The sequence below is a fragment of the Vulpes lagopus genome, chromosome 10 (assembly GCF_018345385.1).
Source record: "Vulpes lagopus strain Blue_001 chromosome 10, ASM1834538v1, whole genome shotgun sequence".
In the NCBI taxonomy this organism is placed as follows: Eukaryota; Metazoa; Chordata; class Mammalia; order Carnivora; family Canidae; genus Vulpes; species Vulpes lagopus.
The window spans coordinates 110,918,912-110,935,769 of NC_054833.1; the positions used below are offsets into that span (position 1 = coordinate 110,918,912).

General features: G+C 42.6%; 1 protein-coding gene across 2 annotated transcripts in view; it reads left to right on the top strand.

Moving 5' to 3' along the window:
* Positions 1-16,858, top strand: part of CDH11 (cadherin 11) — a 150,874-nt gene that overhangs the window by 109,144 nt on the left and 24,872 nt on the right. For both annotated transcript variants that reach the window (XM_041772206.1, XM_041772207.1), the window contains exons 5-8: positions 606-725; positions 2,656-2,823; positions 7,376-7,563; positions 13,518-13,771. In XM_041772206.1, coding sequence (XP_041628140.1) covers positions 606-725; positions 2,656-2,823; positions 7,376-7,563; positions 13,518-13,771 — 730 coding nt within the window. The remainder of the gene's footprint in view (positions 1-605; positions 726-2,655; positions 2,824-7,375; positions 7,564-13,517; positions 13,772-16,858) is intronic.

Here is a 16,858-nt window from a genome sequence, read left to right on the forward strand (position 1 = left end):
GGTGGGAAGATGCAATTTTCATGTCACCAGGGAACAACATTCTGTGCAATATTTATAGCCATAAATTAATTAAAATGTAGTATCAGGAGCTATTTTATTACATGCAGAGCAACAATACAATGATATATTTATTGCTCTGCTACAGATGGAAGACTGCTCTCTGTCCTTCTACGAAAAGCAATTCATCATTAATTATTCTTTATTATACTCTTTGAGAAGATTTTTATTTAATTATTTGATGTACTGTACATTCCAACTGCATGGGTCTTAGAATGTTTTCACGATAATGTTCTTATTATTACTTGAACTGCTAAGCATAGCACAATGTACTAGGAATTTAGAAAGTTCATTTTTAAGCGATGGGCGTTGTTTTTTTTTGTTTTTGTGGGGTTTTTTTGTTTGTTCTTAAGGAAGGAAAGAGGGAAGGAAGAAAAGGAGGAAGAAAGGAAGATTGTTTTACACCTCTACCCCAGAGAAATGAGAGCATGTTACATAATTGTAGGGCTTTTCTCAGTTTTTAATTTTTTAAGATGGAACTTCATAAACTGGAATAGAACTTAAAAAGCTGAGGAGGTGTTGCTAATGAATTTATTTCATTTTTTAAGGAACGTCGGTCATCCAGGTGACCGCCTCAGATGCCGATGATCCTACGTACGGAAACAGCGCCAAGTTAGTGTACAGTATCCTGGAAGGACAGCCCTACTTTTCAGTGGAAGCGCAGACAGGTACCGTGTAATGTTGTTGTGACCCGTGACATGTCGTAAGGAGTCCAGGCCGACTCACTAAACCTACTTGAATCTCAGTCTTCTCAAATATGAGAAAGGCCACCTCATAAGATTGTGGGGAGGAGTGGACACTGTGCGTGCATGTGCCTGGGTGTGGTTAGCTTCCAACGAACTTTATTTGTTATAGTCTCTGCCCCTCCGTCACCAGGCCACTTTAATAAATATAATCTTAAAATACAACCTTTGTTTTAAAACCATGTCTTAAAATTTAATTTAAACTTAAGAGCATATCTTAAAATACTTAAATTTTTTCGTAAGTATCAACTGTGGATCCCAGTGAAGACCCATTGAACTTGAGGGCTGATGAAAACTGGCAGCTCTCAAAGCTTGCTTTGCAGCCCACCACGCAGGGTGCTGGGAATGGGTGTTAATAATGTTCACATGTGTTTAGGAGGTGGCATGTTCCTCCCCTGTGCTTACAGATCCCCAACAGGCATTATCCAGAAAGAAGGCTCTGCACAGTTCTTACAGGAAAAAGATAGCAAATCAAAAGGGTGAAAAAAATATAACCACCAAAACCAAATTGTTCCACTTCATTTATCCCGAACTATATTCCAGGGTCCTTTGTTTAGAATAAACACTGAAATCCTGTGAAACTTCTAGTCTACAATATATTCCCCCAAACTGCTTTCTTTTTGTACAATATGCCTGATACATTTAAAAGATATTTACTAATAAACCACATTTGTTGGTATACTTTAATTATAAGAAAAAATATATATATTAATATGTATACATAGGGCCTGTCAATCAGATATTTCGTCCATTTGCTGGATATAATTTCCATTGACCTCTGTTATTATTTGTTTGTAGCCACTTTGCTTCAGAACACAGCCTATGGGGTTTCTTGCTATGATTCCATCAAAGGCATTTGCTGTTTAGCCTTTCCAGGGTAACTAAGGATCAATGTGGGATTGCACCCAGATTTTTAGCATCCAGATGTGAGATGCTGAAAACCGATGGAGGAATTCCAGTTGCAACCTTCATTTTTCTCAAGGACTCCTGGTTAGAAATAACCTGTTTGAACCTACCGAAGTGTTTGACAGATCAGACATGAGACTCAGTGAGTTCAAAGGTGTTGCTGAGAAATACAGACATCAGGGCTAAGAGAGGGACAGGAGGCTTTCTTCTTATTTCCACTATAAATGTTACCATATCTGCAGAGAAGAAGAGCTTGGACGTGTTCTCAAGAGGTTTCAGTGCACGCGGTTTTCATCCCAATCATGTGCTAATAGCCCAGGACCATGTAGAATTTGATCATTAACTTATTAATCACCATTGTCGGTGATGGGTGATAGGAGTACAAACAGTAAATGTTTGCATAAGCATTGTGTGTACTTTTAACTCATTTGGCTCACTCTTTTAAAATTTAATAATTACATTTCAACATATTGCATGGAATACATGCTGCCTACTTTTAACCTAATATAAGCCATCTTAGGTTGAATTCTAAGAATTGTGTGCTGGGATAGACTTTCAAAAGATTCTGCTGGCACTTCAAAAGCATGAGTCTAGTCATGGGTATCCATGCAACGGGCCCGCAAATATTTCAGCCTTTAGGAACCTCAAGTGTTATGCCTGAGAATAGTGAGGTTATTACCTGCATTTACAATGCAACATATAAAGCACATAAAATTTTAATGCTATATTAATAATCATGACAATTTGCTGAGAAAGACATCTATCTATATGGTGCTCTTAAGTATGGCTATTTTTAATTATAACTATCATGTTGAAGTGACTCTTGTGTGAGGGCAGGTTCTGTTTTATTCCTCTTTGCTTCCCAAATGCCTAGATCTTTTTTGTTGTTGTTTTAATGTTATCAATGATATTTCATCAATGATGTGATATTTCCCACTCACCTGTCCAGGTATCATCAGGACAGCCCTTCCCAACATGGACAGGGAAGCCAAGGAGGAGTACCACGTGGTGATCCAGGCCAAGGACATGGGTGGACACATGGGTGGCCTCTCAGGGACAACCAAAGTGACGATCACACTGACTGATGTCAATGACAACCCACCAAAGTTTCCGCAGAGTAAGTAGGTGGGCTTGGCTTTCACATTTTAATGGTGCCACAGCCAGCCCTTCTCTGACCCATTCCTGCTTTACTCAGCTCTCAAGAAGAAATCTAGAAGAATGGAGTCTCTTGATCATTCATGCAAAAAAATGAAAACAAAAACAATACAACAGCCGCGTAAAAAAGTGAAAATGGAATAAAAGTAGTAAGTTAAAAAAGAGATAAAAAAAACTCTGTGATCCTAGATACAGAAAATCTATTTTGCTAGGCATTTCACTAGATACTTGCTATGCAATCTAGCAATTAATTAATCCCTCTCTATCTCAATGTTCTCATTTCTAATCTGGAGGTAGTAGTACCTGAGTAACTTATCTATTGCTTTAAAATAGACTGCCCAAAACCTTTGTGCAAAACAATAATAATTATTTATTTTTGTCACAAGTCTGTAATTGGGGTAAAAGTTGGAGGAGACCCCTTGTCTTTGTTTTCATAGCATCAAGTGAGGATGGCTTGACTGAGGCTGGAGGATCCATTTCAAAGAATGCTCAGTGACATGGCTGATGCGTTGGCATTGGTTATTGGTTTCTCTCCATGTGGGGGCCACCAAGGAATGGCTTGGATAGGTTCTGAAAGTGAGAGCCCCAAGGATATCAAGCAGAGACTGCATTGCCTCTTGTGACCTAACTACAGAAATGACATCATTTCCACTGTGGTCATAAGACTACTCAAACTTAAGTGAGTCCTAGAGGACCTCATTTTTCAATGGAAAGACTGTCGAAGTCATGTTGAAGGAAAAGCATGTGGGATGGGAGATATGGCTTTGGCCATTTTCAGAGAATACGGTCTTCCAGGGGTCTTAATTAATAGGGTGTTGTTAGAACTAAGTAGACTACTATGAAATCTTATGATATTTGGCATAAGTTCTCAACAACAGTATTATTATCTAGGGGATTGTGGTCCTCCTACAAAATTGATAGGATTGCTGAGGGAAATAAAAGAAGAAATGATTTTGTAAGATTAGTAATCATCAGGCAGCCCGGGTGGCTCAGAGGTTTAGTGCTGTGTTCAGCCCAGGGCCTGATCCTGGAGTCCTGGGATCGAGTCCCACGTTGGGCTCCCTGCATGGAGCCTGCTTTCTCCCTCTGCCTGTGTCTCTGCCTCTCTCTCTCTCTCTCTCTCTCTCATGAATAAATAAATAAAACCTTAAAAAAAGATTAGTAATCATCATAATTACAACTACTATCATATAATGAATAGTAACTACCATTGAGTATCTCTACAAGAGCCTACATTTTACAGATAAAATTGGGTTCCGTGAAAGGTGTAGTAAGTTGCGCAAAGAATGTAGCAAAGTAACCCAAAAACCAAAAAATAATCCAGTTAAAAATAGGCAAAAGACAGAAACAGAATACATACAGATGGCCAATAGACACATGAAAAGATGCTCAACATCACTTACCATTGGGGAAGTGCAAATCAAAGCCACAAAGAAATACCACCTTACACCTGTCAGAATGTCTAAAATCAAAAACACAAGAAATAAGAGGTATTGGTGAACATGCAGAGAAAGGGGAACCCTCTTGCACCGTTGCTGGGAATGAAAACTAACACAACCACTGTGGAGAATAGTATGGAGGTTCCTCAAAAAGTTAAAAATAGAACTACTTACGATCCAGTAGTCGCATTACTGGGCATTTACCCCTAAAATACAAAAACACTAATTCAAAGGGATACATGCACTTTTGTCTTTATAGCAGCATTCCTGACTATGACAATAACCAAATTATGGAAGCAGCCCAAGTGTCCATCGATAGATGAATGGATTAGGAAAATGTGGGGCTGCCCGGGGGGCTCAGCAGTTTAGCGCCACCTGCAGCCCAGGGCGTGATCCTGGAGACCCGGGGTGGAGTCCCACGTCGGGCTCCCTGCATGGAGCCTGCTTCTCCCTCTGCCTGTGTCTCTGCCTCTCTGTCTCTCTCTCTCTTTCTCTCTGTCTCTATCTCTTGTGAATAAATAAATAAAATCTTAAAAAAAAATAAGAATCAAACAAAACCAAGAAACAGATTCAACTATAGAGACCAAACTGCTGGTTACCAGAAGGGAGATGGGTGGGGCGGACGGGTGAAATAGGTGATGGGGATTACGGAAGGCCCTTGTCCTGAGGAGCACCGAGTGATGTATGAACTGATGAATCGCTATATTGTACACTTGAAACTAATATAACACTGCACATTAACTACAGTGGAATCAAAATTAAAGACTTAATCAAAAACTTTTTTAAAAAATATAGCAAATTCAGAACTTGAACATAAATCTGTTTATGGACATGCAGATATAGACAGAGGTACAGTGTGATTGTAACGTTGCCGGGGCTGCTCGTACGCGGAGGATTCGTCACTAGATTAGGAGAGCAGCTGGTGGAACCTGGGGGTCTATTATCCCAGCGATGGCACTTTTTGCACACGTGGGAACAAGGCAGGCAAACAATATGGCCCCAGGAAGGCACCACGGTCTTTCAGAGGAATCCAAAGACAAGGATCTGCACAAAGGAGATACTGAGGTAGGATTACAAGGCAAGAAGCAGTTCTCGTGGGGCCCAAGGAGAGGGGACGAGAGATTGCTTCGCCTGGCCAGGCCCAGGGTTCATCACCTCCAGGGATCTTAGGGCTCAGAGAGCATTCTAACAGGCTTCACGCTCCCTTATCCACACTGCAAAATTGTGTGTAGAAGGAGAAAACAAACAGGATTGTTAGCAGGCAGCCGTTAGTGCCCTGGCTCACACGCGATCATATAATAAAGTTACGTGGCTTTGGTGCAGAAACTGCGGTCATTGCACGAACTCTGATGAGATTTGGAGAAAACCAGCTCAGAATAGGTTTCTGTAAAGCTTTGTGTAAATTGGTAATTGTCTACAGAGGCTCATCTACGACGACTACACCTCCAGTTGTCCTTGACTATGCAGATTATGGTGTGATTAGGTTCAACATGGGTCAACCTGAAAGCATTCGAAGCCACATAATATAGATAAATAGAGACAGAATATCAGAACTGATAAAATCCATGGCAGGGAACCTAAAACTTAGAAGAGTTTAAGTAACTTGTCCAAAACCACCCAGCTGGGAAGTGGTAGAGACAAGGTTTCCAGCCCATGTTTCTCTATATTATTTCACACATCATATTTTTGAAATGTGAAAATGCAGATAAGATCATCTCTCTGGCTTCCCTACTGAAAACCTTCTAGGGGCTTCCACCAAGTTTAAACAAAACCTGACGTCTTTCCCTCTCCTGCAATGGCCTTTTTACATAGATGGGTCCCAGCCTACCCATGTGCCCTCACCTCTTACAGAAAGCTCCAGCCACACTTGACTTCTTGCTTCTGTATGTCTTCGGTATGTGCCCACTTTGGGATTTTTGCCATTTGTCCTTCACTTTGTAATTTGTATATCCAGAGATTCACAGGATTGATTGCTAACTCCCTTCAAGGGCGTTCGGATGCCTTCTTCCGAGGGATGTCTTCTCTGAAGGACCAACCAATGTCAAATCAATCTCGATTCTCTCTCTTTCTTCTTCTCACGTGGACATATTTAACACAAGTGTACACACTCACACACACATGCATATACACACTAACACTCACGCACGCATGTGTGTACCACAAAACCGCACACTCACGCACACCCAGACGTGCATTCAGGCACGCACCATCCCCCTCGCAAACCATTGTACACAAACATACGGTCACACAGTCTCGTTACCCTCTACCACTTACCCTACTTTATTTGTCTTCTTCCTGGCAATGACATCATAGTAGGTCTACATTTGCTTTCTCTCTCTCTCTCTCTCTCTCTCTCTCTCTCTCTCTCTCTCTTCAGTTTGCCTCAGTAAGAGAAGAAACTTGATGGTTTTATTTACCACTGAGTCACCAGGGGCTAGAGCAGCACCTGGCACTTATTAGGTTCCCAGTAAATGTTAAATAAATATATATGGACAGACCACACTGTGGGAAAGCTTTCCCAATGAGGCAGTGCTTATTGACCAAACAGTGAAAGAGGTGATCTAAGAGGAGAGTCATATATAGAGTTAGAAGAGTCAAACTTCGAAGGATAAAATTTGCATTTGATGTTTAAAAAATATGGGGCTGTGGAAGTCTTTTAAAGAGAAAGTTGTTTTCTTGGGTATCTGGCAGTGCCTTGGAATTAACTGGTGGACCACTCAGAAGACATGAAAAGATGTCTTTGCTCTTTGAATGTATAAAGACGTACGTGGTCCTCCATCACTTCCTGTTGGGAAATGTAACTGAGAATTGTTTTCCTTTCTCACATGTGGCAGGTGACCCCACCACATCACCCTGGACCCTGATACTGTTTCATCATCCTTTGTAGAACACATTTCTTTGACAAGCAGGCCATGTGGGATCTTCCTTCCCATCCATTCACTTCTTTCATGTTTTCAATCAATAGAGAGTTCAATTTCAAACCCTTTGAGAAATTTATTGGGATTCAATGAAATCTAAAATCTTACAGCTGCCAAATAAAAAAGGGAAATAAAAATAGATGTCTTCTTCTTCTAGGCGTGTACCAGATGTCTGTGTCAGAAGCGGCTGTCCCCGGGGAAGAAGTAGGAAGAGTAAAGGCAAAAGACCCAGACATTGGAGAAAATGGCTTAGTCACATACAATATTGTTGATGGAGACGGTATGGAATTGTTTGAGATCACGACGGACTATGAGACACAGGAGGGCGTGGTCAAACTGAAAAAGGTGAGTTAGGGTGAGGAAGCAGGTGTGTGAGCAGGCTGGCCAGCCCAGCCAAGGCGACCTGTGGGGAACACACGCTGGGAGGCTGAGAAATGAGAATACGGACAACTGGGGCCTGACTTGACCTCACAGTTCCGCTCCCAGCTCTGGGGACATAACAGGACTGCGTCCCCTTCTGTTACCGCATCCCCTCCCTCCTACTAGGGAGGGCTAGCAAAGGGGGGCTGGGAATGCCAGCTGACTGCTTGTTGGTTTTTCTGTGATTTGGCACAGTTTTTACCTGGAAGGGTAGATAGCTAGATAAATCTAGATTTTGAAGAAATAGCCCTGAGCATGTAAGGGGTTCCTTCTTTGGCTCTGCCAAGCTAACTCGGTTCATACTGGCTGTTCAGAATGTCTCCCATCTGAAGTCTCTAAGGGCCACTGCATTGCTGGGCCCTCTGTGAAACTTGAGCCAATCCTCTGCTTGATTCTCTCTCAAGACTGAGCCCGTGAATCAGCAGTAATGAACCTCCCCCCAGAGTCAGCTGAAATGCCCTTAAAAACTGTGTCTTAGAATTAACTCACAGCAAAGAGGAGTTTACTATTTGTCCTTTAAAAAAAAAAAAATCTAAAATTTACTCAAGCTAAATATAAGCTAGGGACGCCTGGGTGGCTCGCTGGTTGAGTGTCTGCTTTCGGCCCAGGGCATGATCCCGGGATCCAGGATCGAGTCCCACGTCGGGCTCCCTGTATGGAGCCTGTTTCTCCCTCTGTCTGTGTCCCTGCCTCTCTCTCTCTCTCTCTGTGTATCTCATGAATAAATAAATAAAATCTTTTATAAAATATAATATACTAAATATAGGCTAAATGAAGTCTGAACATCTTACAAACATTTATTTTTCAGAAAAATTATATAAGGTAGATAGTATTATCCCAATGGACAATGGTACCTCAATTTAATTATGAGGAGATTGAGGCTCAGACAGATTAAATAATTTGATCTCGTCATAGTCACGTGGCTAGCAGCCCATGGATGTGAAATTCAAACCTAAGGCATTCAACTTACTACTCAAGACATTTTGGAAGCAGCTGGGCCAGAAAAGGATTATAAAGGAAGCCACATAAGATTCACTTTCAAGTGAAGAAATAGTTACCATATTTTCTAAAATGGTTTTCCCCCCTGATTTACCACTTGAGAAATCAACACCTCTCCATCATCAAAGTGTGTGGAGCATTAAATCTGAATTGGATGATGGGATTACCTTGGTTTTAATCAAGCATTCATTTTCAACTTGGTTTTGTAGCATGAATATTAAGCTCCTCGGTGTGATGGGAAAGATTGGACTGTATCACCGATAAAAAATTAATTTGAAGAATCAATAAAGAGGCTGGTAGCTGGAGAGCAGGCAGGAGTAGGGTTGAGAAATTTCCTGGGAGGAATCTTCTAGTTAGGGAAGCAGGGAGAGATGTGCTCTAGGAAGCTGACTTTTTGCAATTCTTGCAGACATTGTTGGGTTTGGGAGATATACTGTGGGACGCAAAACAGAGAGAACGTAGGAGATGACTCTTTCGTAAAAGAATATGGAAGTTGAGGTGAACTTTGGCTACTTGGAAAAGTCAACATTAGTGACAGTGAATTAGTGGCCACGGCAGTCTGATCATCAGCCACAAAGGGCTATGGTAATCATGCCCTGTGGTTTTCCTCTAGAAAGGTAGCTGTGTATTAGCATAGAGCTGTCAACTTACCTTGTTAATTAATATTACTATCCCTTCTGTATGACACTGACATATGAGCACTGACATCGGCAATTCCTGCCTCCCACCCTTCGCTTGTTCAAGTAATTGGGTAGTTGGTTATGCTAAGGTTGTCACCTGATTTCAATGTATGCAGGGTGTAAACACTTACTATGTCTCTAATATCCTGAAACATTTAAATCACCCCGTGGAACTCACACATTGCAAATGAGCTCTCTGCATATGATTAATTTGCACATTTTCCCCCCAATTCAGTGTGTTTATTCCAGGCAAAGGAATAATCTTCTATAAAGCACTGAAGTTTAGGTTTAGCACACTGTAAGATGTTGTTTCCTTAGGAAGAGGACGTTTGCTTCAACTTGTAGCACAAAGTTCTAAATGTCCACCAGGAAAGAAACTAATTTTTGAGGGATGAATTCAATAGTTTAAAATGATGGAACCTATGGAAGTCATTATATGTGGTTTAATAATATGAGATTAAAGAGAGATCATAGACACATTTTCTTTCTTAAAATATTCTTTAATATAGTATTTTTACTCATTTCTTCATTCAGCCATTTTTCTATCGAGAGTCATTGAGTTCTTATCCTTTGTCATCAGGCCCCTTGTGAGAGCCTGGACGTCTTAAGTTGAGACAGAGTCCGGGCTATCGGGAGGTCACAGTTGAAGAGAACAGTGAAGTGAAAAGACAATTAAAATAGAGCAGGTTTCCTCAGCCTGGGTGCTAGTAACATTTCAGGACAGATGATGCTTGGTCATCCTGGGCTGTTCTGTGCATTGCAGGAAGTTGAGCATCCTCCCTGGCCTCTCCTTGCTAGACGGAAGCACACAGACTACTGCACCCCACCTGTTGTGATGATTTAAAAATAGCTCTAGACATTGCCTCATATCCCCAGGGTGACGGAGAGCAAAATCACTCCCCAGTTGAGAACCAAGTGTGATAAAATCTATGAATATGGGTTTATGAATAACTTCTTATACGAGTAAGAATTTACTCCTAGAGAAGTAGGAATTTCCAAAATAGGTAAGAAGAGGAAAAAAAAAAAAAAAGAGCTCCTGAAGGGCTGGTATACATTGAAGGCTACATTGAAGAAACCTGAATAAATTCAGTCTTGAGTTTGAGATGGATACCGTGGGACCCGTTGAAACACTGTTGTTGGAATCCAAGGGAGAAATTACTGAGCACTGAAGAAGGCAGAAGAGATTAGGGTGAGGAGTTTAAGAGATATCTAGGAAGTAGAGTCATTCATGTATCAAATAGCTGAGGAAGCAATAAATATTTCTTGAGTATTGACTCCGTGTCAGACGCAGTAAGTGTCAGAGGTGTAATGGTGCATAAGAGAGAACCTGCCCTCAGGATATTCAGACAGGCTCTGTGTGGTTAGCCAAAGAACCAGTGTGAAATGACAATGAAACATGTCGATGGCTCCGTGGACTTGGGGAGGAAAATCCAATCTGTTCATTGCAACGCCCTTGATCAAGTGGGCTCCTGTTGAGGGCCCCGAGATCCTGGCGCGGTTTCTGAGCTATTTACTTTCAACCAAATAAAGTCCTTGTAAAGCAGTGTGAGCGCAGCATTAGAAGACATTTTAAATATCCACTATTTTAATATCACTAGTTTTATGTCTGAGTATTTTTTATACTGTTTGTCCACACGTATATACATGTGGATACATAACATTTGACACGGCTGCAATCATAGAGTGATCTGATTTATTAACTTAATGTCACATCACAAACATTTTACATGCTGTTGTATAATACACATAATCATTTTCAGTGACTACATAACATCCCATCCTATTGATGGACCATTATTTCTTTAATAAAATCTCACAGTTGGGTTTGGTGTTTTGTGGGTATGTTTTCCCTGGTTAGATATAACCCTTTATTATGTCTGACAAACACCATGCATTTTTGAATATTGTTTGTTTTGGTTTTCTATTGAATTAATCCCTCGGGGAGAAATCTCAGAGGTGGGATTAGTAAACTAAGGGGTATTAAGATTTTTATGGTTTACGTAGTGTGTTGCCTCATTTAGCTTTATTTCAACTACTCATAACATGGATAGAAATGTTCACAGGGGAAACTACCTTAAATTTTTTTTTTTTTTTGGAAGGAGTCAAGGTATAAATTGTAGGCAAATGTGTAAAGGTTATTCAGCCATCAGCCCTGCTCCCCATTCAGTCAAAATAATTAGTGTAGATGCTCACTTGTTACAGTCAATCCTGGGGAGTGGGGAAGCAAAGATCAACAAGACTCAACAGGATCCTTTGGGATGCCCCCCACCCACCACCCCCAGCAGGGGTGAGAACGAGGGACTGCAGAAAGGCGGCTCAGGGAAGTTGACTTCACAAGCAATGAGGATTGCGCTGACCACCTGAAGACTTAGTCAGGTCTCACTAAAGTAGGAAAGGGCATTCCAGAAAAATGTTTGCAAGGATTTGGGGACTTTGGCTTAGAATCTGAAAAGTATTGGGCAGACCGCAGGGTGACTATACTAGCCTCAACGTGAACATTGGGACCATGGCTCTGGACTCTGAGTCCCAAGCCATATGCCTAAATGCAGGTCCAGGAGTTCTGCTCTGAGACCATCAACAGGCTTACCTGAGGTTAGAATGCTTCTCCTTACCTGGTCTCAGAACTCTAACATTGCAGTTCTCTGTTTTGTGTAATAATGGCAGAGATTTTTGACAAATTGCAGCAATCTCATACCTGCAGCCCATCAATAAACATTCCTTTCTGCTGCTCAGTAACCCAGAGAAGGACAAAGAAGCTGTTGAGTTCCAGAAGGGTGGATCACCAGGGTCTGATTTTCCTTCAGGAAGAACGGTGTTCCCTGAATCTGGGGTGATAGGATTGGGAAGATGATGGAAAAACTTTGAATGTGTTTCTCCTCCCCAAAACTGGAATCATCCTGAATTTTGAGCTTTGTAGAATTAGGTCAGGACTAAACCCTATGATTATATGCCCATTCACAATAAGCGTTTGCCAGGCGGTTGACAACAGCATGGCAGGCAGATGCTAACCTTAAAAGACCCAACTCTTTCCAAACATTTGGTAGTTCAGCATCATCCAGAGTGCTAATTAGAAAGTTCTGTTTCCTAGGCATCAGGGCTTGTTTCTCTGCCACAGCTGTACTTTTCACCTTTCGCTGATTGATTCGCTCATTCAGAAACACGGAGTGTTTCCCATCAATTTCTCAATAACCCCAGTCATTCAAATACTAACTCCTCAATTTTTTTTTTTGAATCTGCATAAAATCTCTACTGTTGATATTTTTATTCTTTAAGTGGCCTTCTTTTAAACATATGTGCATTCTTTTAACAGGGAAGCCTTATTCTCAGTGGCCTTTATCACTTGCCATAAATGCAGGGTAACCTAGAGATGGATGCAAACAAAACGGCATGACGTCATTACAGTCTAGCTAGACAGTCGTATCGCAGTCTCTCGAAAGGAGATTAGGAAACATCATATGTGTTAAAAACTAGCACTATCCTGAGGTATATTGAGGTATCCTTGGTGTGTTTGGTAATGGAAGAATTAGAAAAGGAATACGAGTGTCAATAAGTGACTTCATAAGTAAGTTAATGTCATTCAACAAATCCATCCACCAAAATCACCCATAACGTCCCTGAAGTCATCTTAAGGGCCATGTTGGTAAGGGTCCCAGACTTTGGGAAATGCTGCATGGTCAGAAAACCAAAAATTAGGCTGTCAACATGATTAAGCCAACTGTGTGTGTGTGTGTGTGTGTGTGTGTGTGTGTGTGTGTGTGTGTGTGTGTGTGAACGAGAACAGTCCTTTAACAAGACATACTTGTGCTGAAATTCAGTGGGTGGTTTTATGGCCGAGATTTCTGGTACTTTACAGAGTGGGCCACAACGTTTACTTTTGTAGTGTTTTAATTCCTCGCCTTGGATGATTTTAGGGAGTGATCTGGACAGCCTTAGTGTTGTCATTATAGAATGAAGCTCATTTTCGATGATGCGATCCTTCTGTGTCTGTTGTGCTCCTGAATTACCCACGGAGCACAGTCCACATTTCAGCAATTGATTTGTCTGATTTTCTGACCGAATGGCTCAGGTAATTGGATATTGAATAGACCCCGATTTTCTCCCTTTGAGGAGCTATTCACTCTGCCCTGTAAAACAATCCGGTCTTTCTCTCCACGACTCTTTCAAGGAATTGGTTGTCAATCTTCTCTTCTCTCTTGTCAGCCCGTAGATTTTGAAACCAAAAGAGCATACAGCTTGAAGGTAGAGGCGGCCAACGTGCACATTGACCCGAAGTTCATCAGCAACGGGCCTTTCAAGGACACTGTGACGGTGAAGATTGCAGTGGAAGACGCTGATGAGCCCCCCATGTTCTTGGCCCCGAGTTACATCCATGAAGTCCAAGAAAATGCAGCCGCTGGCACTGTGGTTGGGAGAGTGCATGCCAAAGACCCTGATGCTGCCAACAGCCCCATAAGGTACGGGCATTTATGTAAATGCCTGGATGAGGAATCTTAGAGGCAAGAGGTTTTAGGGAAGCCCCGAGGGAAGCACATCCTTCGGTTTCAGAAAGGGCCCAAGATGATCAGGATCAAGGCAGTGTACACGAGACTAAGCTTTAGAAGACCTGAGCTTTCCTTGCTCTCTGCCACTAACTTTTTGGATAGGCTTGTTCAACCTACCTTCTTTCTGTCCACCGCAGACTGGCCCGTGTGTACTAGGTGATGCCACTCTCAGTGGGGCCTGCCTCAGGGAACTGTGGGGAGGCAGGAGTAAGGACCTGGGGTAGTCATCATGATTACAATGTACTGAACACCGTTCTAGGCTCCAGGGACCCTATCACTTGTGTTAGACACATGATCTAATGTATCCTTTCAACTTTATTTTATAGGAATTATTGTCATGTCAATTGAGGGGAAATGGTGTCTGGGGTGGGGGGGAGGGTGCAACGTGACTCGGCCAGGACGACACAGCCAGGGAACAGGGAGCTAGGAGACTCGCTCTGTCTATCCGATGGCAGCTGAGCACTTTGAAGAGATAACAAAGGGCCGTACAATTGTAGGCTGCTTTCGCGATTGCGAATGTATCTTTGTGACTTGACAAAGCTAGCTAGAAAAGTGGTTCAGAACCCTGCGCCCCACACCTGTGTTAGCGACCCATGAGGCACTGAGGAAGAGGAGGGAGAGGAGAAAGGGAGGAAGACAGCCGGAGAAGGACGCCGAGGATGGGGATGGGGCCAGAAGTGCGCGGCTAACTGACACCTGCCCCGGCCTTGGAGTCTAGTGGGGGTTTATTTGTCCGTGGCCCTTCCACTGATGCCTTTTTAAAAAGATTTTATTTATTTATTTGAGAAAGAGTAAGAGAGAGAGAGCAGGGGAGGAGCAGAGGGAGAGGGACAAGCAGACTGTGCTGAGCGTGGAGCCCGACTCAGGGCTCGGCCTCACGACCCGGAGATCACGACCTGAACCCAAATCAAGAGTCAGAGGCTTAACGGACTGAGCCCCGCAGGCGCCCCACACTGATTCCTTTCTCGCCTGGACTTCTTCCTCTGCCTCCTTCTGGTGTTTCTCCCCCACCTTTCTCTTGTCCTATAGCCAGACTGGGCATTTTTAAGTCTACTTCCAAACATCATGTGAGACTTCAGACTTCCGTTATCCGTGATCAAGTCATTCCCCCTTGCAGCTCCCTCCAGAATAATCCCAACTCTCTTATTTAGTATAAGCCTCTCGAAGCCTCTCCACCCTCATTCCTGCTGTGTGCTGCTCATCTCTTCCCTTTTTGGTCTATTTTCCTCTAGCCTCAGACTCCGAGCTGCAGCTAACCTGCTCCACTTCCTATTCTTTGAAGCCTCACCTACTCTCTCCTGATTCCTGACCTTCGCATGTTCCTCCTCCGCTTGGGAGCCCTGCTCCCCCTTCTTTCACACTTGCACATGACACTCATTTTCCCACCACCCCGTGGGTGTCACCTTTTCTAGAAATTTTTCCAAGACACCCTACCGATGGATCCGATGCAGCTTCCACCTCACAGCGCTCATCACACAAAATCTCAGTGACTCCCTATGTGTTGTCCTCGGCACACTCAAAGAGGGCCTGGGACGGTCTGTCTGGCTCCAGGGTAGATAAGCTACAGCCACAGGAACAGTTCAGCCACCAGCTGCATTTTGAGGAACTGCTCTCCTGTTTTTCATAATGGCTCTATCTTGAAGAGATACCTGCACTCCTTGTGCACTGCTGCATTAGTCTCAATAGCCAAGACATGGAAACAACCTAAGTCTCCATCAGTGGATAAATGGATCAAGAAAATGTGATATATATGTGTGTGTACGTGTGTGTGTGTGTGTATATTTATATATAAATATAAATTAGGCTTTAAAAGGACAAGGGAATCCTATCATTTATGATGATTTGGATGAATTTGGAGGTCATTCTGCTAAAAGAAATAGAGCAGACACACAGAAAGACAGACATAGCACGATACTACTTATGTGTGGAATCTTAAAAATTCAAACTTTGAGAAACAGAAAGCAGAATGGTGGTCGCCAGGGTAGTTGCCACTAAGGGGTGGAAACATGAGGACATATTGGTCTTTGGGTATGACTTTCATTCATAAAATGAGTAAGTTCCAGAGATCTAATGTACAGCCTGATAATCCTATTTAAAAATGTATTGTATACTTGCAATTTGCTAAGACTTAAGTGTTCTCACCACACACACAGGAAATGGTAACCGTGAGAGGTGATGAACCTATTAATCAGCTTGACCACGGTCATCATTACACAAAGAATATTTATATCAAAACACCCTATTGCACACATTATATATAGACTATACATATATATATATTATCTGTCAGTCATACCTCGGTAGAGCTGGGGAAAAGAGTAGACAAATCTGAGCATGAAAAAATGTTTGCCAAGAACAGTGGAGTTTTTCTGTTGACACCAAAGGAAATGCAGGAGGAAGGCCTGAATGAGAAGGTTGTTAGTTGCCTTTCAACCCTTGAACGTTGTCTCTCTTTAGGGAGAAAGGAAGAGAATTGCCCTCTAGTGGGCATCTGCTTAGCCCCAGACAAGGTGTTGTCTACGTTATTTAAACTAATTCTCAGACACCCTTTGAAGCGATGACTGCTTTAGGATGGAACTGGAAGTTCTGAGCCTGGGGTGGTGGTGGGGGGTGGGGCGCTGCATTCTTCAAAGGTGCCTGGCAGTTGAGCCTGGAGGGCTGGACTTTAGTCCAGATCCGTCTTCAGTCCATTCTGAGTTTCTTGCTCTACCCTAACCGCTACCACCAAACCGAGTTCCCAAGAGGGTTTGAGGGTGGTGTTCTCTCTAGGCAGGAAGATACGTGGCGTGATGACTGAGGAGTGGTGTACCGACACCTTTAAACGACTCCAAAATGGCCATGGTGTAGATTTTTAATGAGTTAGCTTTGGCCTGAGAGTATCGAGGTGCCGTAGCAACGTTCTGGAAGAGAGATGACGTAAAAACTCTCGGAACAACTGCTCATTTCCTCTGTGCCTCATGTCTCCAGGATCCGCATCTGCGATTGGTTATTTGGGTCATG